The 25,460-nt window shown below is 42.4% G+C and overlaps 1 protein-coding gene across 3 annotated transcripts in view; it reads left to right on the top strand.

Annotated features, from left to right (window-relative positions):
• scube1 (signal peptide, CUB domain, EGF-like 1) overlaps window positions 1-25,460 on the top strand; it is a 187,911-nt gene that overhangs the window by 35,624 nt on the left and 126,827 nt on the right. For all 3 annotated transcript variants that reach the window (XM_015953650.3, XM_054739471.2, XM_054739470.2), the window contains exon 4: window positions 1,820-1,954. In XM_015953650.3, coding sequence (XP_015809136.1) covers window positions 1,820-1,954 — 135 coding nt within the window. The remainder of the gene's footprint in view (window positions 1-1,819; window positions 1,955-25,460) is intronic.

The raw sequence follows: 25,460 nt of genomic DNA, 5'->3' as shown, positions 1-25,460 counted from the left end.
GACTGATTGTGTTGTGAAGCGCCTTGGGGGGTTGTAGAACCCTAACAAGGCACAACACAAACACAGGCCTTTTATTATATTCTTTGTGTAGCCTTTGCTTGAACATTCCTCTTTTACTCCCTGATCAAATCTTTGCATTAAATCATCACATGACATAAAACCCTGAGATGATAGTGTTCCACTATGCAGCAACTAAGGGCTCATTTAAATTTACACTTTTAAAGCAGAGGTTCACCGAGAGATGTATACCTTTTCTCCTTTTGAAATACGATTGGTTGCTCTGATTTTCACAAGCAGGGTAAACATGAAAATAGTCTTTTACCTCTTTTTTTGTGCATTAGCCACAGAAAGTAAATAGACAGATACATACTTGGGTCAAACAAACCAACCAGATCTACGGCACACTGAAAATTAGCATTCATGGATTCATCCATCTTGACTTGTGTTCGCAGTAGGCTGTTATTTACGGCGCGGTATGGGGGCCCAGCAGCAGGAGGCTATATAAATTCCGAAGCAAACTACCGATCTGATTAATGATTAGCTGGTGCCGGTAACTGAGAGGCTGGCACTGCTTACTGAGAAATGGCACCTTTACCGGCATTACTACTAGATACGCTAGGGACTAGCAGCCCTCGGCTGGTCATTGACTGGATCACACACTCCCTCTGCTGTCCATTAGCATGGATAGGCTAGCATTAGCCTGGACGGGCTGGTGTTAGCGTTGGAGAGGCTAGCCATTATCGTGCCTAGGCTGGCCACTAGCTGGATTTCCTACCCCTTCAACGGACCTTTAGCATGGATAGGCTGACATTAGCATCGGAGAGGCTAGCCATTAGCATGTCTCGGAGAGTCACTTACTCTATTAGATGTGTTTTTTTTTGTTTTTACTTTTATTAAACCGATGACATACTATGAGACCTGTAATCACAGTTGTTCCTTTGACAGAACGCGTTGTTATACACATTAACTTTAAGCATATTGTAAAGCTGACAGCCTGTTAGCATTGATTGGGTGCCACGTTAACTACATTCTGCTCTTAATTACAGGTTGATGGTGTTTTCTTTTTAAATAGTTTGGTTTTCTTGCACATATCAGAGAAAAAGCCTGAACTAACTAGTTTGTACTTTTCATCGTTGGTTTTTAAATCCTTTGTATTGAATTACAGGTTAATAATTAATAAAATTGTGATGTTATTTTTATTAAAACTATATAATTTGTACAAAAAAATAACACTGTAGCAGTAACGCTGGTAAAGGTGCTATTTCTCAGTAAGCAGCGCCAGCCTCTCAGTTACCGGCACCAGCTTATCATTAATCAGATCGGTAGTTTGCTTTGGACTTTATATAGCATCTTGCTGCTGGGCAGTAGTCTTAATTTTGGCCTCCATACCGCACCGTAGTTATTTATATGGCATCCAGAAGAGGGCAGAGCATGTCTTGCTGTTAGAAGCTAACCCTTATCATTAGCAACTCCACAACATGGCAAAACTCCTTCAGGCTTATAGCATTTGTAGAAATTAAGCATCAGTGTTGCAATACTTACCCAAGAAAGAAGAGCGATCAGAGGCAGTGGAAGAGTTACATTGCTGTTAGCCAATCAGAGGTTAGATGTTTGCATATCATCAATATTAATGAGCAAAACTCCAAATCCTGCTGTTGGCTTTGCCCCACTCCTCCAACTAACTACTAATTCCTGAGACAAGGTTTTTATTTATTTATTTTTTTAGCACAGAAAATACCTCTCAAAACATTCTGTTATACTAAAGATCACAACAGGTTTATTGAAATATCGAGTGTGTGCTCTGTCTTTGTCTAAACAGATGTGGACGAGTGTTTGGACAACAATGGTGGATGTCAGCAAGTGTGTGTCAACACAATGGGAAGCTACGAGTGCAAATGTAAAGTCGGCTTTTTCCTGAGTGACAATCAGCATACCTGCATCCACCGCTCTGACGGTAAGACTGGGACGAAGCAAACCGCGTGTGTGTGTGTGTGTGTGTGTAAGACTAATGTTGTGCTTGTTAGTTGTGAATAATGTACAGGTGAAGCACAGAACAGGAGTTCAAAGTTATAAAAGACTTAACATACTTAACACGTATAAACGCATAAATGAAGAGGTTTCTTTTGTGAGGCTCACAGAACGATACTGACATCATGTCTCTGGCTCTGCCAGACACTCTTCCCATCCAGAGCAACAGTAACGTTGGGTGTGTTGTGTTTTATCAACATGGACGCTTGGCATCTATTTTGTCTTGGTTGAGTCTTTTTTCTGGCATCCCTGTCGCAGTATCTCAGCCAGATCCACTTCCTGGGTTTAATCGATGGCACTGGCAAAGGACAGTAAAAAAGCTTTGATCTCGATGAGAGCAGGGGTCACTTTCTCCTTCCGTCCACTCACACCCACATTCTGTAAAGACAATAGGCACATGCATATGCAGCTGTGAATGGGTACAGTGTGTCCAGCGAGTTCAAAGATGGACAGATGGACAGTCATCTGTCATGTCTGAGGGGGCTTCAAAAGAGGGCACAGAAGGAATGTGGTGAAGGTTAGAGGGGGTCAAGTAAAGGAGATCTCTCCTTTCGTCGGTCACACTTTACCATGGGTGTTCACAGTGCTGATCTGGTTTATGCAAAGAGTTTTTAAAATCACAGTCTTTCCTGATTCTTTGTGAAGTAGGCAACAGGAAAATGTGCAGACAGATGTGCATTTGTTCACTGGAAACCTTCTGCTGACACTTCTCAACTGACAACCTATATAATAAATTCCTTGTAATCAAAAATTCCAAAATAATTCTATAAATTAATTGTCTACATTGTGAAATGTTATGCAGGCAAAAATGTGTAATATTTTGAACCATTTCTTATTAGCACTAAATTATTTAGCTCTCTTGTCCCTTTATCTCCGAGCTCTTTATTTATTTCTAAATAAGAGCAGTTACTGTGTCCACATGTGAAAGTGGTGCTCCTGCCAGAGGGATGCTCATGGTAAACAGGCTGTGAAGAAGCTAGTTCTGTAGGTCTGTGGCTCTGCTCTGGCTGGCTGGACTCAACCACCTGCACCACACAGCTCTCCACCCTGTCCAAGATCTACAATCACACACTTGTATCCTGGACCTCTCCTGGACAGGAATAGCTATAGCGTCCTCCTTTTCCACAGGAATCTCACCCATTTTGTTTCCGTCTAACTCACTCCTCCTCTCCATTCACATATTTTTCACTTGATAAAAATTGTCCACCAGCTTCACAACATGGTTCATGTAAAAGTTAGCTTTGCTGCCATGTTTTTACCCAAATACATGTATCACAGTCATAGGATTTATTTATTTAGCTGTCCAGGGATCGATATTTGATGTCACTTTATACTGCATTTAAACTTTAATCAGGCAGGCGTATAAGAGATGGTAAAAACCCTTCAGTTCATCAGTGCACCATCACAATCATGCATCCTCAAATCAAAGGTCACAAAAGTGGACAGCATGTAAATATCAAAAGTTTTACAAAGGTTCATTCAGAGCTCACGTGTGCAGTTGTTTTTAGATTCCTCAATGAAAAGATGAAAACACATAATCAGTAGAGAGGTAATCTGCTCGGTGACATTGGTGATTTATAAACTGTGGGAGTCTTCATATCACAGTTGTGAATGTCGCCTATAATTTACTACAGGATGTTTAACATTTGTTTTATTTGTCTATTTAACATACTTTTAAAGGTGCATGATGCAAGAATGACACTCTATGGGAGAGGGTGCTCGCTGCAGAACTACAAAGGCGGAGCTGCACCATAAGGTGGAGCTGCACCAGAGTCAGCCCCGCCCATTCACGCAAACTCAGCCTAGCCCACTGACTTCCGTTTTTGTTTTCAACTTTATCGCAAACTGACCTGACCCACATGAATTACGGCTGTTACTAGTTTACAGTCGTTAATGCTATGTTCTATGCTCCAATTAAACAAGATAAATATAACTTGCTACATGACAAAGTCTGAATATATCCCGAAATAAAAAAGTTTCTCTTAGCGAATGTCTGCCCACAGCCGCTCTAATAAAACTCCTGTACAACAGCATGTACCATTGCCATGTGGGTTCTGGTAGTCCAGTGGCAAGTTTGTCCGACTTAAATTATGCTTTCCCCTCAGCTGATGCTGGTTCGATTCTCGGAGGGGTCGGCAACAATCTATTTAGCCAGCTGAAACATTTAATTTGTTCATATTTTAGTTGTAATGTTCATTTTCAGCAAAATATTTATGTCTCTACAAGTTCTTTGAATTTGGTCGTTCCTAAACAGCATTTTAGTTGAAACTCTGCTCACAGATGGACTCACACTGGCTCAATAAACGAATGAATAAATAAAAAAACACAGTAGTCATTATATGTTAAACGGCATACCAATAAATTGTTGTAAACATAGTACTGGCAAGTGTAGCTAGAAATCAGGAAAAGAGAATACGGATTATTTCCACTGCTGGGAGGCGAACCTGCGCAAAACTGCATGTCAACCTGACACCATCACCACTACACCACCACATCTGATAAAAATTAGGTGGCGTTACTCTTTATTTCCCTATTTGTTGTGTCTTTGTAGATGGGATGTATGATTTTTCTGGCGGTGTCTCAGTAGAAGTCATTTCAGAAATAATTTGTCAGAAAATTCACAGAATATCCAGATTTGAGAACCAAGACCAGACCCGCTTCGGGGGAGGAGACCAAATTGAAGCTGAGATGGGAAGAAAATGCATGAATGAGGCCAAAAATGGCTTTGGCGTGTTTCTTATGAGGAAATGACAACATAACATGATTAAAAGTTCCAAAAGTTAGATTTTTAATTATATGGAACCTTTACAAAATCTGTTCAATTCACTTCTCAACTCCGTCCTCAATCTTGCATTTTTTAGCTATAACACCCTCTTTGGTTCCAGAATGTTATAAAGTCTGACAACTGGAAGGAATTGGACTGACAGAATGGGCGGGGCTGATTCTGGAATGGGCGGGGCTGACTCTGGTGCAGCTCCACCTTCTGGTGCAGCTCCGCCTTTGTGGTTCTGCAGCGAGCACCACTTGCTCTATGGTCAAACTTTGGTACTGCAGTCCTTGTTTTTAATAAAAGAGAGACTCTACTCGCTCTTGTTTATGAGATTCGTGGCTGTTGCCATTTACGGCTCAGCGCCAGAAGATTCTAGATGATGAGTGCAGACAAATCATGCACAGTAAGTTGGTAATTAGATAAATAATTTTCACATTCAGTTGTTGGTAATTAAAAAAAGTAGATTAAGATTCTCAGAGCTGATTATTTGCTTGTAGTTCACCATCAGCATTGTTGGCTCAACGTTAGCCTCTAGCCTTCTTTACCTGATATTAGAGTAAAATAAAAAGATGTCGGGGCTTCTTAGAGCTACAAGAAATAACTTCTGGGTCACTCTCATTACTGGTTTAATATCTTTCTACAAGAAATAACTTCTGGGTCACTCTCATTACTGGTATAATATCTTTCCAAAACCCTGCTGCATTTTGTGGGCTGATGTTGAATTACAAATACCAGCACTGCCAACTGGTGCTGACTCGACAACTCTGTGGGCTCATAGATTGTAAACAGTGGCTACGTTCCTCTTTGGCCTTTTTGAAAGGAGAAAAACTGACAACCCCCCAGCTGGCCGAGAGGAAATCTATTTCAATGTAATCTTCCTTCCAACATGATTGAGACATTAGACTGATTTTTGGTTATTTCACTATAAAATTCTTACACATTCTACCTTTAATGTCAACTAAAGTAAATCAACAATGCTAATTTTCAGTGCTGTAAAAATGTTTGACTCCTTCCAGATTTAGTTAGATTTTTCTTTTTTGTCAACCTTTTGCTGACTTTAAACTCAAAGGCCTGTCTCACTTGTGCTAACAAGAAACCGTCCAAAGAACAATGTGAACCTTTCTGAACAGTATTTGTCACATTCCACTTCAAATGTACTCATGCTTTAATACATTTGCTGAGGTCTCTAGTAGGAATGAATGCCTTGCAAATAGGTCTCTGGGGGAAACAGCTCATGCATTCCTGTTTGAGGACATAGAATTCATTTGGAGGAGAAAGTAGCTTCAGACGACAGGATTTGGAATCTTATTTACTGATATTTGGACATCTCGCCTCGGATTGGCTAACAGCAACGTGACTTTAGCAGACTCAGCTTTGCAAAGTTGATGTGGATGTGTGGCCAATGTTAAAGGTTAGCATCTACTAGTCAAGATGCTCTCTGCTGTTTCCTGGATGCTAAACTAACAACAGCCTTCCCCATCGCAAGCCAAGATGGGTGAGTCTATGAATGTTAAGTGACAGTGTGATGTAGATCTGTCAGGCTTTTCTGTCTATTTTCTTTCAGAATCTAATGCAGGAGATAGGTATAGAAGACTATTTTAATGTTCAGCCTGCATGAAAAACTCAGTGGGACTGACAAGGGCGTGGGAACCGGGGGGACACACGGGTGGGACGTGTCCCCTTCAATATTGGACAAATGCGCATTTGTCCCCCCCAATAACATGGAGAAGAAAAATATTGATTTTGAAATATTTGACTCGTAAGCTTTTATTTTGAAAGACACCGCAGACTTCTCACCGACACAGCCCCTCCCCTCAGGGAGTCAGACAGGCTGGCTGAGTGAAGCGGGAGTCAGAGCCAGGATGCAGCAGCTCAGCGAGTTCTTCTCATGGGCAAAAAAGAAAGAAAGAAAGGAAATGTGAGTTGGTAATAATTTAGTCCAAGAAGATAATTGTATTTCTGGTCAAACGTTAGACTGGCTGACTAATGTAAACATCTTGCTAGTTAGCATTAAACATTAAACAACACTACTAGTCAACAAAACATGGCGAATTTGACAGTAACAGACAAAAACCATTTCACACGAAATAAATTAAGTAGAATCTCCACATAAAAATGGAATTTGTAAATGTGATTGTTGCTTGTTTGTGACATTCTCATCACATTTTTGAAACCTTATTCATGTCACTTTTTTCATATAAGAGACCAGAGGAAGTTCAGCAGGAAAATGATGAAGGTGAGACAGGCAGCGCCAGACCTGCTGAGGGTGAGACAGGGAGCACCAGACCTGCTGAGGGTGAGACAAGGAGCACCAGACCTGCTGAGGGTGAGACAGGGAGCACCAGACCTGCTAAAGTGCAGGTAGGTGCTGCAGTGGAGTGAGATTTTAGATGATTGATGATGAGAGGAAGTTTAGAGCATGATAACAAGTGAACAGACTAAATAATACCATAACAACCATGATTTTAATATTGCACTAGTCGTCCAACAGTATTTTTTACTCCTTATTCCTGTCCACTGTTTTTATATTAGAGATCAGATGAAGTTCAGCAGGGACCAGTTGAGGGTGAGGCAGGGAGAGCCAGACCAGCTGAGGGTGAGACAGGGAGAACCAGACCTGCTGAGGGTGAGACAGGGAGAACCAGACCTGCTGAGGGTGAGACATGGAGAACCAGACCTGCTGAGGGTGAGACAGGGAGAACCAGACCTGCTGAGGGTGAGACAGTGAGATCCAGACCAGCTGAGGGTGAGACAGGGAGATCCAGACCAGCTGAGGGTGAGACAGGGAGAGCCAGACCAGCTGAGGGTGAGACAGGGAGAACCAGACCTGCTGAGGGTGAGACAGGGAGAACCAGACCTGCTGAGGGTGAGGCAGGGAGAACCAGACCTGCTGAGGGTGAGACAGGGAGAACCAGACCTGCTGAGGGTGAGACAGGGAGAACCAGACCTGCTGAGGGCGAGACAGGGAGAGCCAGACCAGCTGAGGGTGAGACAGAGAGAACCAGACCTGCTGAGGGCGAGACAGGGAGAGCCAGACCAGCTGAGGGTGAGACAGGGAGAGCCAGACCAGCTGAGGGTGAGACAGGGAGAACCAGACCTGCTGAGGGTGAGGCAGGGAGAACCAGACCTGCTGAGGGTGAGACAGGGAGAGCCAGACCAGCTGAGGGTGAGACAGGGAGATCCAGACCAGCTGAGGTGCTACAGTGAAGAATGAGATAGTTTTAGGTGGCTGATGAGAGGAAGATTTGAATGTGATAATAAGTGAACACAGTTACATTTTTGTAATCCCATAACAAGTAGAGCTGGGCAGTACGGCTTAAGAGTAAAATAAATGCTTCCTTACAAATATTAGAAAAATAAGTGTTAACTCTGCATTCTGGTGCATTTAGACTGCAATTTTGGCCACTGTTTTTTTCTTTTGTCTGTCTGAAAATTAATGTAGTTCCAGCTGTTGTTGTAAGTGAATTATTTCTTTTTTCATTCTGTCAGAAACAAACAGATTTTTCTGATTGTTGGTCAGCATTGTTGGCTGATGTAGTTTAAAATATTCTGATGAGAGTCAGATCAATTCAGACTGAATATTCACAGCTTTAGTCTTGTATTAAATCTGTTTACACATCTCTACCCATAGGAATAAGATGATATATCCTACATTCATACTATTAAATGAAAATAAAACAGTACTGACACATAAACAGCTGTTTTATAATTAAAACGTCCACGTTGGCCGGTAATCACCTGGATCTGGCTAATGGGGAGCCTAAGTCTCCTCCCCTTCTGGCTGGCTCATGGGTCCCCGATCCAAAAAAAACAAACCAGAATGTTAGTGAACTGGGCTATAAAAGTTATTTTCTTGTCTTTCTGGGCTTTGCCTTACGCCCTGAGTCACATCTGTCAGGCTTTTTTAATCCTAGAGTTTCACCGTCTATCAGATTTTCTATCAGAAGCTAAAGCAGGAGATAGCTGTAGGAGACTATGTTCATGTTCAGCCTGCATGAAACACTCAGTGACACGTTAGAATCAGAAATAATCATTTAATGTATTTTTTTCAGTGAGGTTGACCTATATATTGACCTACAACAGATTTGTTAGATTTCCAAAATGTGTCCCCCCCAATATTAAACTCGTTCCTACACCCTTGGGGACTGATCATTTTCAAAGATTTAAAGTAAAATAAATAAATAAATAAATAAATAAATGAACAATCATACCAAAAATCAAACATGGAGGTGGTAGTGTGGTGATAGCTGCTTTTCTGCTGTAAGACCTGACCATTAATTTTGTTTTCTGGGAGAAAATCCCGAAGGCGTAAGTTTGATCTTAAACTGACCGTTTATGCTGGAAAATCCTCCAATGTGACTCAAATCAAACAATTCCATAAAGAAAAGACAAATCTTCATCAGGGCTGTGAAGGACTCATTACATGCTATCATCCACACTGATTCAGGTGCTGCCCAGTTAAAAGGGTCTTTTGAAAACAGCATTTTGGATTTCCTCTGGTTTTCTTTGTCTCATATGAAAATGTATCTTTTCATCTGAATCATGTAAGTGAGACAAAAAAAACAGGAACTGAAGAGATCAGTAAAGAGGCTGAACTTTTCCACAGCTTTGTGCATTTGTGGCAATCCGAGTGCAACCTCCCACAACCTGTACAGGGGCATGTTGAGTGAAACTAGCCAAAGCTACCCTCCACAAATGGCCTTACTGCCAGACTCACCTAGATTTCCATTTGCTGCGAGCAATGATGACAAATCAGTTCTTCTCAAGGCACACGCATGCTTCATTAGGCTCGCCGGTCGCCCTGAGATGAGATTGCTATCACAATGCAAACAGCAAGTCCTTTGAAGCCACAAAGTATAACATCTCCTTTACATGCCCCAAGTACAAACAAATATAAATATCTACAGACGTGTATGCTTTGAGCGTCTTGTGTATGAAGTCCCAGGTTGTTGATGGAAATGCTTGGATGGGAAACATTTCACCACCTTCTGACCGCCTGTAACTTTCCAGCAAACTTACTTGGGATTCAGTATGGATCTGGCCTTCACCTCAAACTGGTAATTTTTGTGAAAAGGAAGACTGTCTCAATCCAAAATTTGTTTAGATTTCTGGGTCCAGGAAGTATTAAAAGTGACTCATTCTCACCCTCATCTTCTGAGATTTTTCCTTAAATAATGAAGGGTCAGATTAAAGTGACAATGTGTATTTTCCTTGGCGGTAGGGGGCAGTGCATACCTGAATCATTGCAAGCAAGTTGTAATTTTGTGTTTGAGTAAGACCTTACCAACCGATGGCCATTAGGGTAAAAAAAAACCCTGGGAGGTAAACCTCCAGTAAAATTACAAGCACATCAGACTCCCTTTCATCACTGGCAAAGAGCGAAGAGGTAAATGTGTAAAACAATGTTTATGAATTGGAAAAGTTTTGGGCACCATTGCGGTTGGCCAAATACAGTAAACAGTCCGCTCGGCACAGCGAGGCTGGCACTGTGGAAAATGGCAGACTCCGCAATTCAGGCAGCTGCTTCTGAGATCAGAAGATGTTCTAATGTTAAATACTGTTGTAAAACAAACTCATTAGTGGAAATGTGTCCTTACCCTGTACGATTCCTCACTGGACATGATGCAGGCCGGTCACTTCACGTATCTGCAGTGAACCTGACATCCTGACTGCTGGAAACCTTGTTCTGTTGTTGAAACTACAACCTCCAAATGCTAGATGTTGCTATGGTGTTGGTGTTCCATGTCCAACCTTTAAAACACCAAAGAAGAAACACATTTCTGGCTATATTATATTTGTCCTTTAAATTTTCAATCAAAAATTGGAAAGAAAGAATTTTTCTTTATTGGGTTTGAATTTTGTCGATACTTAAAGTTCACATGAGACAGACTGTAGGACCAAATGGGATCTTGCTATTTCAATTTAGAAATTTCTGGCAAAAAGAAAATTGCACTTTTCTGAGAGCAGTTTTGTTCTTTGTTGAAAAAAAAAATAAAACAAAAAAAAAAAATAAATAAAATTCTCTGCTGTGGAAGCCTTAAAATCTAAAACAAGGAATTTTAAATGACTGGACCAACAACATTGTCATGAATTACCACAGTAAAATAAAAAAAAAATCACATTTTTAAAGTTGTTAACATTTACCAAAGCATTTTGGCTTGTGGATGATAACTTATATTTTTTTAAATCACAATTTTAAAATTCTCATTGTAAATATATTTTAAAAAATTTTTTCTAAATCTTTTTGCATTTAAAATATTTTGTTTATGTGAAGCGCCTTGTGATTTTTATCTTGTGAGGCGCTATATAAAAGATCGTTTTCTTTCTGATGAAGGCCACAGCCCTTATTTGATGGGAGGTTCTTCATAATACAACTGCTTCATTTTCTTCCAGTGAGTGTAACTCATCACTGATTAGGCTCCTGGAAAGGAGTAAAAACATCAGATGTTTTTACGTTCCTCCTTGTGTTAGTGATGCTGTACGGACCGCTGGGCTTAAATATGAGTGGGCCCAAAATCTAATTCAGCCTGGGACCTTTTTGGCAAGTAAGAGGTAGTGCTATAAATAATTTAATGATAAAGAGCTAAAACAATGCCACCCTGGGTTAAGCTCCCCCCAGCGAAGGGTAAAAGGCCCGTAGGTTAAAATAATCACACTGGCAACAGATGGTAATTTGCAAATAATTCTTTATTAAAAGTCTAGACCAAAAACCATATTGGTAAGATTTAAAAGCGTGGAGTACAATTATTAGCAGACAGGAAGTACCCGTATTGACCCTAGGGCCAACAAATAATTAAAACCAACTCAAGTTACACTCCAGACACCAACGGATAATAATAAAACTCATACAATATCACCAACGAACTCGGGATGCTTCCTGGTAATCCGGTGGGCAGTCCGGTGGTTGCCACGGCAACCAGGCATCCGACGCCCGACAACTAATTAACGCCAAGCACTGAACGAACAAATCCATGTGGACAGAACAGCAGTGAGGAGTCCTCTGGGCCCACAACTGGCACTGGAGATGAGATTAGTTGCGGCGGGATGGCGAGATGGAGCAGCAGGAGGGCCAGTGCACCGGCGACGCCGTCAAACGCTCTGCTACTCTGGATGGCACCGCTGCGGGCGAAGCTGAATGGAATAGCTTATCTCGGCACACAGACGGGAAACCACACTTGCAAACAAACAAACTGGCATGCTTCCCCTGGATCAGTACGACCCTCCCCAGTCAGAGGCAAAGACTTACGGTCATGGCGCGGCTGAGTCAGATCAGCCTTAATACGGCTGCCACACACACACGGGCCAAGATCCGGTTAGGAGTACCTGGGTGCAGTTTAACACTGCAACAGCAGATGCAGCTCCGGTCTGCGATCACACGATACCAAACACGTCAAGATAGAGCAACAAGCATTAGCTATGGCCGCACAGGCAACACAGAAGGAAGAGTAATTACAGTCGCTGCTGGTAGTTAGTCTCAACACACACACACACACACACACACACACACACACACACACACACACACACACACACACACACACACACACACACACACACACACACACACACACACACACACACACACACACACACACACACACACACACACACACACACACACACACTAGCACACACACACTAGCACCTAAAGTGTCACACAAGAGCAGTCCTGCTGGAGGAGCAGACAGCTGCCTTTTTTTGGATGGCTCGCCCCGCCCTGCTTATCCGTCTAACGTGAGCCACCTGCCGCTTTACTGAGATGGACCAGACCGGAACTGTCTGTCCCATCACACCTGCACAACCTTCTACCAGCTCTGTGTGTCAAGAGACTCATGGGTTAATGAAGCATTTCTCATCGCTGAGTCATCTCTGTAAAGAACAGGGTTGCAGGTTAAAATGCCATTTTAGTCATATTTATGCTACCTTTCTCTTGCTTTTTATCTGATTGTGCTATAAAACTAGCTGGTTGTAGGTAAATGTGTCGACCATAATAAATGATTTTAAATAATTTGATGGCATAGCAGTTTTACATAACTGTCAACAGTTCAAGTGCATCATCTGTGCAGGTGCTTGGGGAAAAAGTGAAAGAAAGAACCACAAAACCTTCTGTTTCCTGCAGTAAATGGCCTTTTAACCTTTAAATTCAAGGTAATGTTGGACTTAATATGATCAAGTTCCTAAATTTTATGTAGACTTAATGTGCCAAGTGTCAATAGAGGCGAAACCAATGCGAGAAGAGAATTGCAGGAAGAGAGCATGGGGGAGGTGCGAGCGCGCCAAGAGAAAAAGAGAAAAAATAAACACAAAGACAAACATGGTGGACTGAACGAGAGGTGTTTATTTGGAAGTGTGCAAGGAGAAGAGGCAGGCAGAGGCTAAGGCTGCTGTGCTCAAACACTCACATAGACAAACAAACTGAAACACACACACACACACACACACACACACACACACACACACACACACACACACACACACACACAAGCCCACAATGTTCTTCATGATGAAGGAATTCTCACTTTAAACAAACCAAAGCAGGAAACTGGAGGTACGCTGAGCTTTTTAAATGACAGACCTGGAACACACGAGTACCCTGAAGGCAAAAAGCTGTCTAACTGTCAAATTAATTAACAAAAAAGGGAAGAAAGTCCTCCTAGTGTACACTTATACACTGACATTGACATATGTTAGCTTGTTTTTATGGAGTCTAATGTGCTTCGAAGCACATAGTTGCTTGAAATCATCACCTGCTGTGATAACACTACAGGCATATCAAAGTTCAGCCTTAAAGGTGGGGTAGAAGATGTTTTGCTTTAGCAATTGTTGGCTAATGCTTGAAATGCTTTTCACATACTGATGGCAACCAATAGGTTAAAAGTTTAATCAAAAAGGGAATAATTCTATAATCAATTAAATTCAAATTCAAAGATACTTTATTAATCCCAGAGGGAAATAATCAGCTCTGAAATGCACAATCCTGCAAAAAGGAGCTAAATATTTGGATGTTTTGTTTTAAATGATTGGATCCTGATCCATTCATGAAACTGCCCTCTGACTGTCACCCCCCGCTCATACCTCTTCTGTACACTTAAAGCATATTGGCTTGGAGCAGTTTGACAGGAAGCAGAGCCAGAGCTCAGCTATCTATATTAGCTAGCATTCCAGGTTGGTACATAGCCTGAGCTGAAGTAGTGCAGAGAGTTTAAAGCCCATTTCGCCCTCCTGGATCTCTGATCCAAGTCCCAATGGCTTCTCTTTCTTAAGCATTCATTGGTGGAGATCCTGGAGAACTCCAGACCAATACTGCGCTATTTGGAGTCCGTCAGACGCCTGAAGGCTTTACAAATGTTACATAGATGCGTTAAGTAACGAATTACAGCAGAAAAGATGCCCTTGGCAGGTTGTTGTTTGAAAGTGTGTTTTCAAACTAGGTGGTGGTGGGTGGGGCTAAAGAAAGGGGATTGGACCTTTGAATTTATTTTTTCCAAAATGCCTCGTAAATCAGACAAAAGCAGTCTGCCTCGAAGTGGTTCGCACACTGAAGACTTTTTCCAGATTTTTGCTGGGATGTCTGCTTTGCGTCATGAAACATTCATCCTTTCATCCATCATCTTCCACTTAGTCCGCAGAGTCATGTCGCGGGGGTGATAACCTATGCAGAGAGGCACAAACTTCTCTCTCCCCAGCCACTTGGGCGAGCTCCTCCATAGGAATCCTAAGGCCAGTTGAGAATCGTCCCCCCAGCGTGTCCTTGCTCCATGTATTGGTAAACAAAAATGTTGGATCTCCAACAGTTTATTTTCCCTATTTGGTTTTTATTCATGTTTGGAGTGTTCATAGAGGCGGTGGATACCCACGTGGCAGCACAAAAAGATGCAGATTACATTTAAAAAAAATCCACTTTAAAGTATTTTTGGAATTTTGTTATTTTAAGTTTAGTTTTGATAGAATTAAGAATACCATCAACATGAACATTTTGTGTATCATTTATAGAACTGTTGTGCTTGATCAAAACATCCCGTGCATCTCTTCTGTCCTTGTACCCTGTTTGTCTGTCTGTCCCTCATTCCACGATCTCTACTTTCATGGTTCTACTTTGTTCTTCTTTCAGCTCTATAAATTTAGTGTCTGAGGTTTAACCGTCTCTGCCACGTCTGGTTCTGGTGGTAGTGATCAGATGTTTGATGTGGTATTGGAAGGGGCTGTTGTGGAGGTATGTGGTATGTAGTTTCCCCTCTGGGGTGAGGGGCTTTCTGTTCCCATGAAGTCTCAGTCATCCTTCCACTAGACACGTTTTCAGGGTCTCACTAGGTGGACTTCTAATATTAGCCATCAATACCACAGTTAGACTGGACTCAGTTTACACATTTAATTATTTTTATTTGTAACTTTGCTATTGGCAGTAGGGTTGGTCGATGGGATGAATTACTGAACCATCGGCGATAGGTTGACTTGTTTTTCCAAAAGGCTGTGCGTAAGTTTGTTAATGACATATTTTACACGTTACGCACAGAGAACATTGGGGAGGTAAAAAAACAAAAACAAGAAAAGATCTCCATAAACAGCGCCTCTGAGCATTATCTGTTACTTTCTCCGCATCTTGTTGCTGACAGTGCACGCAAGTGGCGCGCTGATGAGGAGCTGGAAGTGCATCTGTGACACACTCGACATCGTGCACAAGAGTGCAGTGTCGAGTAGAAAGTGGAAACCTTTCTATCTTTCAGAGAGTCTGGTAGACTTCTGGTTATTTCATTTGGAGAAATGTTTCCTGATTTTAAAACATTTGACTACGCACAAGTGACCAGCCCAGGTTTACGCAGAGCAGAAGGAATGTGTGTGCTGGCCGCAGCAGGTGAAATGTTCCTAGTAGGGCTTGTGATTGTGATGTCATCACCGACGCGTCCGCCCCTTTGGAGGCATGTGAGTCCTTACTCGTTGCTTGTTACTACTGTAAACATCGTGCTCAGTTTCGTTCTTGCGGCTTAAACTAATCTATTATTCATTTGATCAGTTATATTACACAACTCTAGTAAATCTTTGCTGTGTTGTGGGGTGACACGTGATCGCCAGGGGAATAAAGGTGGAAAACAAGGTAACTTTTCACCATTTTCCTGCTTAGAGGCAAAATCACGGAGACCAAGTATCTAGCTTAACAAAGTCTCCTTGGCTCACTTGGACACATCATTTCTTTCCTTCAACCGCGACAAACACACACACACACACACACACACACACACGCACGCACGCACGCACGCACGCACGCACACACACACACACACACACACACACACACACACACACAGGGGCTACGCTCACATACCGGTGAGCTAATGCGGGTACACTGACACACAACACAACTTCTCCTGCTACACTTCTTCTGTATGATGACAATTTTTATTGTTTTACTCGAAAAACCAACAAGTACAACATTTACCTCTTATCCGGACGTTTGCATCCCCTCACACCACAAGCAAGAAAGCTAAAATTGTCCGTTATGCAGAACTGCAGCGGCAACAATATGTCATCAGTGCTCTAGTCTTGGGTCTTTCATGTGGATCAAAACCATTTATAATGCTGATTGTGTCCATGTACCCTGAGTATCCCTGTATATTCCACAACCTTTTTGGGATTTTATAATGTTGTTTAACACTTTCTTTCACCCAAATCCGCTTCTTCTCTGCGACAGTGCCATTTGTTTCATGGTTTGTTTACACTCGTCAACCTTCCAACATGGCACGCACATCCCAGAATGCTATGCGTATTCACATGTGATCACAAGCCCTTTTTAGGTGAAACATTTAATTGCATTGTTTATATGGGGTGCTCTATTCAGCTTATTTGGACTAAATATGAATTAAAAATGAATGGAAATTGAATGATTATGTATTATTTTGAAAAAGAAAGTGACAGGGATAAATGTGACCTGTTGCAGCGAGCGAATGCTCCCTCCTCAGAGTGCATCCAAACGCTGCAGCGATTCATTTCATTTCTCAAAGTCATAAAAGAAAGAAACCTGGTAGCCTTTGTTCAGATAAAAAAACAACATTTTGCTTAAATAAAATACCACAACAGTGTGAGCAGGGAAACAAAGACGAGGCTTCTTTGTAACACTTTAACTGTGTTCAATACGAGCCGTTTACACCGCACTCTACCAAACTACAAATACAAAGTTAAACTAAGAGAAAAATCGAACTTTCTCTTCCAGCAAACATTTGATAAGAAACATTCTATAAAAAAAATCGCTGTTGGTACTTCTACTGCAAATCAGTCCGTGCATCATGATGTTGCTCAAAAAGTCACACGCACGAATAAATCACCCATCGTCATTTATTGGACTGACTATTGGCAGTGGGAAAAATCTTATCACTTGTAAGTCGCTTTGGACAAAAGCGTCTGCTAAATACATAACATAAACATAAAATGATACAAATCACCCAACCCTAATTGACAGTCATGGTTATTTACGTACCCATTTCGGAAGAAACTGCTAGGATACAGCTGCAGAATTGGAGCGGGTTCCAAGAGATTCAACTGGCAGAAACAACTCATACCATAGGTTCACACACACACACACACACACACACACACACACACACACACACACACACACACACACACACACACACAGAGCCTGAAGCGCAGAATACGGACAGGGGGACAGATTGGGACAGAATGTCATGCGTCTGTGACAGTGAGTGTCCAGTCACTGTGACTCGATTGATCATGCACCCTGGCTACTTATACAGGGGAGATCTCTGTTTGGCTGACTGGTTAGCGTGCGTGATTTTCACCTGGGAGTCTGGGGATCGAATCCCGATTGGACCATCGTTTTTATATCCGCCACAGATTTCTCTGAAGAATTCACAACATTGACGGCTTCAGCAACGCTGTGCCACTCCGTGGATTTTCTCTTATTTGTTTTGCAAAAGCACTTCCTTTCATTTCTCCACCTCACCCACAGGTACCTCAATTTCTGCTTCTGTGAAATTGCGCTTCCTTGATCTGCCTTGATCTACATTCACCATGTCATTGGCAGAGCGCTGCAACAGCTGGCTTCTTATATGCATGAGATCCACAAGGCACTTTGCATTGACTATTTATGGCAGTAAGTGGGCGTGGTGAGGGCGGGATGTGACCAAAATGCAGCTGAGAAACATTCTCGTTAGTCTCCGATTTGTGAAGCGGAGATTGCGTGCAGCTGTGTGTACTGTCATGACTCGAGGTAAGTGCCTAACCCAAGACATGCAGAATCATTACTCGTGGGGCAGGATGGGTAAAGTAAAGTTCTTTATTACATAAACGGGAACAGAAACAGCACAGAGAAGTCCTGTGACAGTGAGCGGAGCAGCTCTTGTCCATGTGGCGTTCGGGATGAACGAGAGAGGAGGGGAAGCCGGGGTCAGCGCTGGGCAGAGGGAGAGCGCTCCGGGAGAGGTGAGGTAGCAGAGGGAATCCAAACAGGAACAACGGAGGAGGATGGGACGTGGTGTATGAGATCCAGAGTTCGTAGGCAGCAAGGGTGGAGCAGGTGGTTACAGAATCCTGAGGGGAAGGGAAAAAAATACCAGACGTAAGGGGTAATCCAAAACCGTAGTCCAAAACACAGTCCGAGGTCATAAATCCAAGAGGCAAAAACGAGTCTTAACATGAACAAAATTGAACAAGAACAAGTGGCTGGGGCTACCTAAACTGGTGCAATCATCCGGCACAGTGAGGTGTCTCCATCCTCCTTTTGAACTCGCGTCCCTGATTGGAAAATCTTCTGCAGCTGCCGCTCCCTCTACTCCTCACCTGTGGAGAATACACTCAATTCTGATGAGAGGAGATGGTGTGACTCACCTCTGCCCAGGTACATGACATGTACTCCATGTTTTATAGATCACAAACCTACTTGGCATAAGTACATTTTTTTTGCTGAGCTTAAGTACGGTTTTAGTAAGGATTCTACGCAATGTTTGATAAATTAGACCCTAGATGATTAGCATTTTTTTAACAAAAATATCCCAGTTTGGGCACCCAGCTGCAGATATTTTGGACTGCAGTGATCAGCTCTACAGTAATCATCCACAAACTAGCCAAACTAACCGACTTCCATACCTGGTGAACACTCAGAGTTAAAGGAACAAACGAGTGGGATCCAGGTGAGAAGAAGACTTATCTTCTAGTGTGGTTTGACTAGTAAACATTGGCATGATCTCCTTACTGCTTGTGGTGGATGGAAGCTCCACTTCTGCTTTCTCAACGAGCCGTGTAGTGTCACGTTTTCTCCATCATTGTTACGTCAGGTGTTTACCCTCACACCGGGGACACACCGGCCGCGGAAGCGCCGCGAAGCGCCGAGAAGTGAATCGCTCACGAAATTCAGCCGCTGCTCGCCGCTCCTCAGTTCAGATCAGATGCGCCCCAGTCGAGGCGCGCCTCGGCTCAGCTGTAGTTTTTCTTTTAAACACTTGGTGTCCTCCATTTCCTCTCTGCCTTTTATCAGCTCTTTTCCTCTACGTTTGAGTGTTTGTACGTGTGTGTGTGTGTGTGTGTGTGTGTGTGTGTGTGTGTGTGTGTGTGTGTGTGTGTGTGTGTGTGTGAACCTATGGTATGAGTTGTTTCTGCCAGTTGAATCTCTTGGAACCCGCTCCAATTCTGCAGCTGTATCCTAGCAGTTTCTTCCGAAATGGGTACGTAAATAACCATGTTTTTCGGGGGTCGTACAGCTCCTTGTGTTTCTCAACTTCCATAATTCATTTAAAGTCATCCATCATAACTGCTTGCCTCAGACTTTCTGCCTCTCTGTCCTGTTTGCTCCGGTGAAAAGACACCCAAAACCACACCCCCCTTCACGTGGTCTCACACACACACACAAGTTCGATGTGTGTGTATGTGTGTGTGCGTGTGTTCGTGTGGTTTTTCTGCAGTGTCTGATTATGAACACATTTGACTATTGCGGAATTTTATTTTGAAATGCTTTATTTTGTTAACTTTACCGGCCTGCCTCTTATGTCTAGGTTTGACTTCCTGCCAGAATTGACGAGATTCACCCGCGGCTCGCGAAAAAAATAGAGCCGACGCCGAAATGATTGCTGCACGGCGTGGGCTGGAGCGCCGGCGCGAGGCGATTCGCGGCACTTCGGCGGCCCATGTGGTCTATAGAATAGCTTAACAAGGGCACCGAATGAAGGCGGTCCCATTTTCGCGGCGCTTCCGCGGCCAGTGTGTCCCCGGCGTCATTCTTCAGTGGTCTCTCTTCCTGAGAGGAGTGTGTGTTTGTGGCCCACAGCAGCGGAGGACAGAGCTTTATGAGGACACACAGTCTCCAAAAGAAACACAGCTCATGCACGCCTTTGTTTATCTTATTATGGAGGACACCATGGACTTTCGCGCGTGTTTTAAATGCCACCCACATGCTTGGGGATTTCCGCATTTCTGCAAGGTCCTTGTGAACTACATGTGAACACTACACCACCCGTTCGAGACTTAACTGATTCTGTCCTCCTCGACCGTACCGACACTAATGTGTGAGCGGCACAAGTGAGCTATCAGCTTATACACTCCTAGCATCATTCGAGAAGTGCAACAGTGTGATTTTTTTGGTTTTAATCCTGGCAGTGGAGAGGAACAACATCATATATGACATCAAACAGTGATATCAAATGTGATTTCAATCTTTTTGATTTAATTTAACTGTGGTCTTTCAAGTCTCGATGGATTTTGTGATCTCGCGCATCCAGCAAGAAGCCACTCCGTGGCTGAGATTCTCCTGGTGTGCACTGGCATGCAGCAAAGCTTGTGAGTAAATCGTTCCGAACAAGTGCCATTTGGATCTGGGAATGCAGTCACACGGGTTTAATTTAGTCACCAAATGGCTTGATTTTAAAGATCCCACAGGTCATATGCAGCCAGAGCAAATAACCTTGGCTACTACATGTTTTGCTGTATCTTCCCTTGTCAGGAGTCTGTGAGTCTGCACAACTCAGCATTTTAATCAGATGACTTCATCAGCTGAGCACAGCTTCATCAGATAATAAAGATGAACAGTAACAGCCAACGCCCTTCACAAGAGAATTGTTTTGGATAAATCTTTATTCCCAGAAGAAAGAAGATTTAATAATTAAAAGTAATCATTTTATATTTCAAAATATTCATGGAAGAAAGAAGATTTTATGATTAAAAACCATTACATATTGCCATGTATACTTAAGCAATGAAATGTTCATGAATCTGTACTCAAGGATTGTTTAAGTATGTTTACTGGATTAGGTCATCACCATCTGCTCACACCAGACAGAGAGTAACGTTAAGATAAGAACGCATGACACATAACTAACCTTGTCCCTAGACTCAGAGACTCTGCGTCTCAGAGCGTGTGTTTCTGAGATTCTTGGTAAGTTTGGTTATAAATAACAGTGGGTATACAAACCAGCCGCTCTGCTTTCTCGTCAGTCGGGAGAGAAAGCTGGAGACTGGCCATCTCTTAGCAAATCTCTAGCTCAGAAAGATTTTGACACGCTGTCAAAACCTTAAAGCTTTTTGCACCTGCGAAGCTTAACAACAAGGTAGTTTTCCTGCAGAACAAAGCTGATTTTGCAAAACTCCTTCAGAGTTCTTTTAAGATGCGTGGTTTCCATCCATCTGTTGTGACCCATGACACATCTCTAGGACTGAAAAGATGGCACCTCGGTACTCTACAGCGCTCCGGTGCCAGCGGTCATCCGACTACTCTGACTTTTGGATCCACCAAGAGGGTGCCTCTACGGTAATATAGACACACAGATAGCATCTGTATGCAGTTTGATAAATAACAGCTTATAGCTGTAGTGTAATGGTTTATGGCTCTTTTATGAAAGAGGAACCATTCTACATATTAATTTGAGAGATTAATTTTAATAAATTAATAACCAAATTTTATAGAATTAAGAAGACTCAAAGGTTGTTTTCATCGATAAACTGACAATCATATCCGTGTGTCTGTGTTTCAGTTCAATGAAGAGACAAGTTTTAAAGTTAAAAGTTTTAATTCTTCAAATTAAACTAATGATTTTCAAATGACAAGCATAGGAAATTAATCAACATTGGCAACCTTGTTGGACAATCTTTAACAGTTGATATTTTAAGCTTGCACAAATAGACCTTGTGTTGGATGTGCTAGATTTGAGAATGGTGTGATATGAATGCGTGTGTGCGTCTGATTTTGCTTCAGGAAGAAACAGGTGTCTGAGTGAAAAGTGATGGTTTGAATAAAACTTTGTTCTTATTAGAAAAGATGCATCAAATGCTATCTGGTCGTGGACTCCCTCACCGTATTCAGGACACCCTTTCGGATCCGGATCCCAGGAGGGTGGTACTCCAGATGACACCTTGGCTGGCAGAGGAGACGAAGATGTGCTGGCGACCCGGTCCAGAGTTGCCCTCGGTACACGTGATGAAGCGTTTGCAGATGCGCTTTCTTAAGTTTAAATTACTCAGAAATCAAAAGACTCTGGACGAGTCTGCGTTAGCTGGTTGCAATTCAGCTATCCCATCTGGCTTGACAGGAATAGCGTGAGGGGGGGGAGAAAGGAGCCGATGGGCTCCGTTCCCCCGTTAGCGGCTGTTCACATGTCCTCTCTCTCTCGTTGACCAACACGAACTGAATCATGAACTGAAACTTACCAAAAGCCACTTCTCATCCCAAAGCAAAACTTGTGCATCAGAGCAAATGTGTTTTGGAGTTTACTGTGAGAGTAGACCTGTGTGAGTGAGTGTTAAGGTCACCACTAAAACATCTTCAAAACATTATTTAATTAAGCATTGATTCATTATAGTTCATTATGATTACCCAAAGCATAATAATCATTCAATTGATTAAACACATTTATAAAAAGCAAAATGATAATAATGATTATTCAACATTTAAAATAAAGAAAAGGAAGCTTAAGGCTTTGTTGTTATGACTAGCTTTCATGAGAACTCCGTCTGCTGGCACTGCAGGTGTGGGATGTTGTGGTTTCTTCCAGACTCTTGCAGACTTCATGTCGGCAAAGGTCTCAATCTGTGGGTGAAAGTTCTGAGCGACCCAGCTCTTGACCCCGCCGGGCAAATGAAACCTTTGGCACAGAAAACCCATATTTCCTCACGTTACAACCCCCCCTTTCGCGACGACATGGTGCTCAAGCAAAAACCACCTGGCGTCGTGACCTCAATAACGTGATGTACTCATGAAGGAAGACATTGTCCTGTCCCAGATGAAGGCAGGAGCGATGAAGCGTCTCCCCACGTCTCATGAAGAAAGGATTATATCCTGATCAGATGATTAAGGCCAAACTGATGCAAATCATTGTAAAGTAATCCACTTAGGAAATCTTGAAAGCAAAGCTATGTCAATTGCAATAATGTAAAGGTATTCAAAAGGATAAGGCAGCTCGTGTGACAACACAGAGCTGGGCAGGTGATGTAATCCTCGGGCGTAGTCCAGACGAAGTCCAGTGAAGCCCTCGATACCTCGAACCACGACCGAAGCCCCATGCGACAGGAACCAGGTGGAGTAAGGTGAAGACGACCCTCTGATGGCGGAGACCCCCATGGAATGGAAGCAGACATCGAAGGCCAGACGAGCTCGGAGAAGGAGACAAAGTGAGACAGCCCATACGATAGATTGCATTTGATGCAAATCAAAGAAAATAATCAAAACCTATCTATGGGTACCTCTGGGAAAATGTGAAGGCATTTTGTGAATTATCTAAAGAAGAAATGTACTGCACCCTGTTCTACATGCCATGTGAAAAGGTGATGCAGAGAAAACACAAATAAAAGAAATTAAATCCTAACTGATAGGGCTGTAGCGACGCCTCGATGGCGTCGACTGCTCGATTCTAAAAATTTGTCGACGTCAGATCCGGTAGTCGACGCACCACGCCCACTTGTTGCATCCACAGGAGTTTGTAAATAGAAGAGGAATCTGCATGTTTTTCCTCTAGTTCGCCCTCCTCTCCACCTTCACTAACATCTCCGCCAAATACCGAAGACCCGGAACAACGTCCGTCCGCTACTAGATTCCTTTCCTGTTTTGCCCGCCTTCGTCTCCCGGCAACAGACAACAACTTCCGGGGTCAGATACGCTGCTCCGTCTCTATAGCAGATGTAGAAAATCACCGGGAGCGTTTCTCCCTTCATTAGGGAGCTTCTTTCAGACATTAGGAGAGCTGTTTTGGTGGTAGCAGTCTCTCCTCCGTGCTGGTCTGTTTGCTGCTGGGTGTTTTTTGATTTATTTAAACTTGGTAACTTGAACTTAACGTTGGTAAAGCTACTGTTAGCATTTTCGCTAACAGCTTCTTGCGTGTGGATAAGCTGATACGTTTTGGTTTAGAGTTCATCTTTTTTGTGGTGCAGATTTCCCTTTTATTACATTTGGAGTGTTGTGGGTTTTCGCTTTAGTTTAAAATATCACCTTGAGTTTGGTTTAACCGCCCAGTTTAGAGTTGGACCTTTGGAGATTGTTATTTTTGTCCAGAACCCTGTAATCTTTGCCCAGCGGGACATCCCTACTTATTTGTACTTTTGTTTTAATTCCCCACAGGCAGAATTAGTTTTATTATTCCCAACCTGTGGATGGAAATATTTATGTTATTTTGTAGTTGTAAATAAACCTGATCATCATTTTAACTTTTAAATCCCGTTATTGTCCCTTCCTTTTTGCACACGAGCCAACCAACCAACACAATAAAAGCAGTGTTATACAAAGTGGAAGGCCTGTAGTGTTTATTCTCTTACAGTAACAATTTATCAATTTTTTTGAGGAATTTATTAGAGATTTTTTGGTTTTTATTAACTGTGCAATAGAAAAATAATCATTAGATTAATTGCCTAAATAGTCATTAGAATAGTCGACTATTCGATAAAATAATCGTCAGAATAATCGTTTTGAAAATAATCGTTTACCCCCAGCCCTACTAACTGATATGTGAAAATCAGCAGGCTGCACTGATTAAAGGCTTATGTAAAAAAAAATGAAAATGAAGGGCAAATTGGCTTGTAGCCCTTTAAGGGAAATTTTAACAAGTTAAAATCTGTAATCAAATATAATCATTCTACACAAAGCACTATGAAAAGATAGAGGTGTAAATCAATTCTAAAAATGTAAATCAGCAGGTTAGTAATCCCTAAAAATGTGAGTTAGTAACAGGTGTCCTGGCTGAAGGCAGGTAACCTGAAAAAAAAAACCTCAAAGGATATCACATTTGTTAAAAATTCATCCAACAATCGAGTGAATTTGTGGCGTTCCACCAGGTAGTGGAAAAGAATCCGGTCAGAATCGATTTGTTCAGTAAGCGGTTTGAATCTGGTGTTGCGAACCCACAGAGAAACAAGTTTGAACTTATCTGTGGGAGCAGTGTCATGTTCGATTTGGTCATCAAGCCGTTTGTATCTGGTGTTACGAACCCACAGAGAAACTTGTTTGAATTTACCTGTGGGTCCCGTTTGGAACTGGAGCGAAGCGGATGGTTTAGCTGTTAGATCAGAACCTTATTTTACCTGTTCAAAGTTGTTTATCAGCTTAACGGAGGCGACGTTTTTGCAATCAGAAATTGGAGTGAACTGGAGATGCAAAGACGATGCTCGCAGAACAGGAGGAGACTCCCCACCCCCCTTTTGTTTCTCAAACTTATGCCGTGTCTGTGAGACAGGTAAATTA

Source organism: Nothobranchius furzeri, chromosome 1 (genome assembly GCF_043380555.1).
Source record: "Nothobranchius furzeri strain GRZ-AD chromosome 1, NfurGRZ-RIMD1, whole genome shotgun sequence".
Lineage (NCBI taxonomy): Eukaryota > Metazoa > Chordata > Actinopteri > Cyprinodontiformes > Nothobranchiidae > Nothobranchius > Nothobranchius furzeri.
Note: the sequence above shows the minus strand (reverse complement) of the source record. Positions and strands in the feature narration are given on the sequence as shown.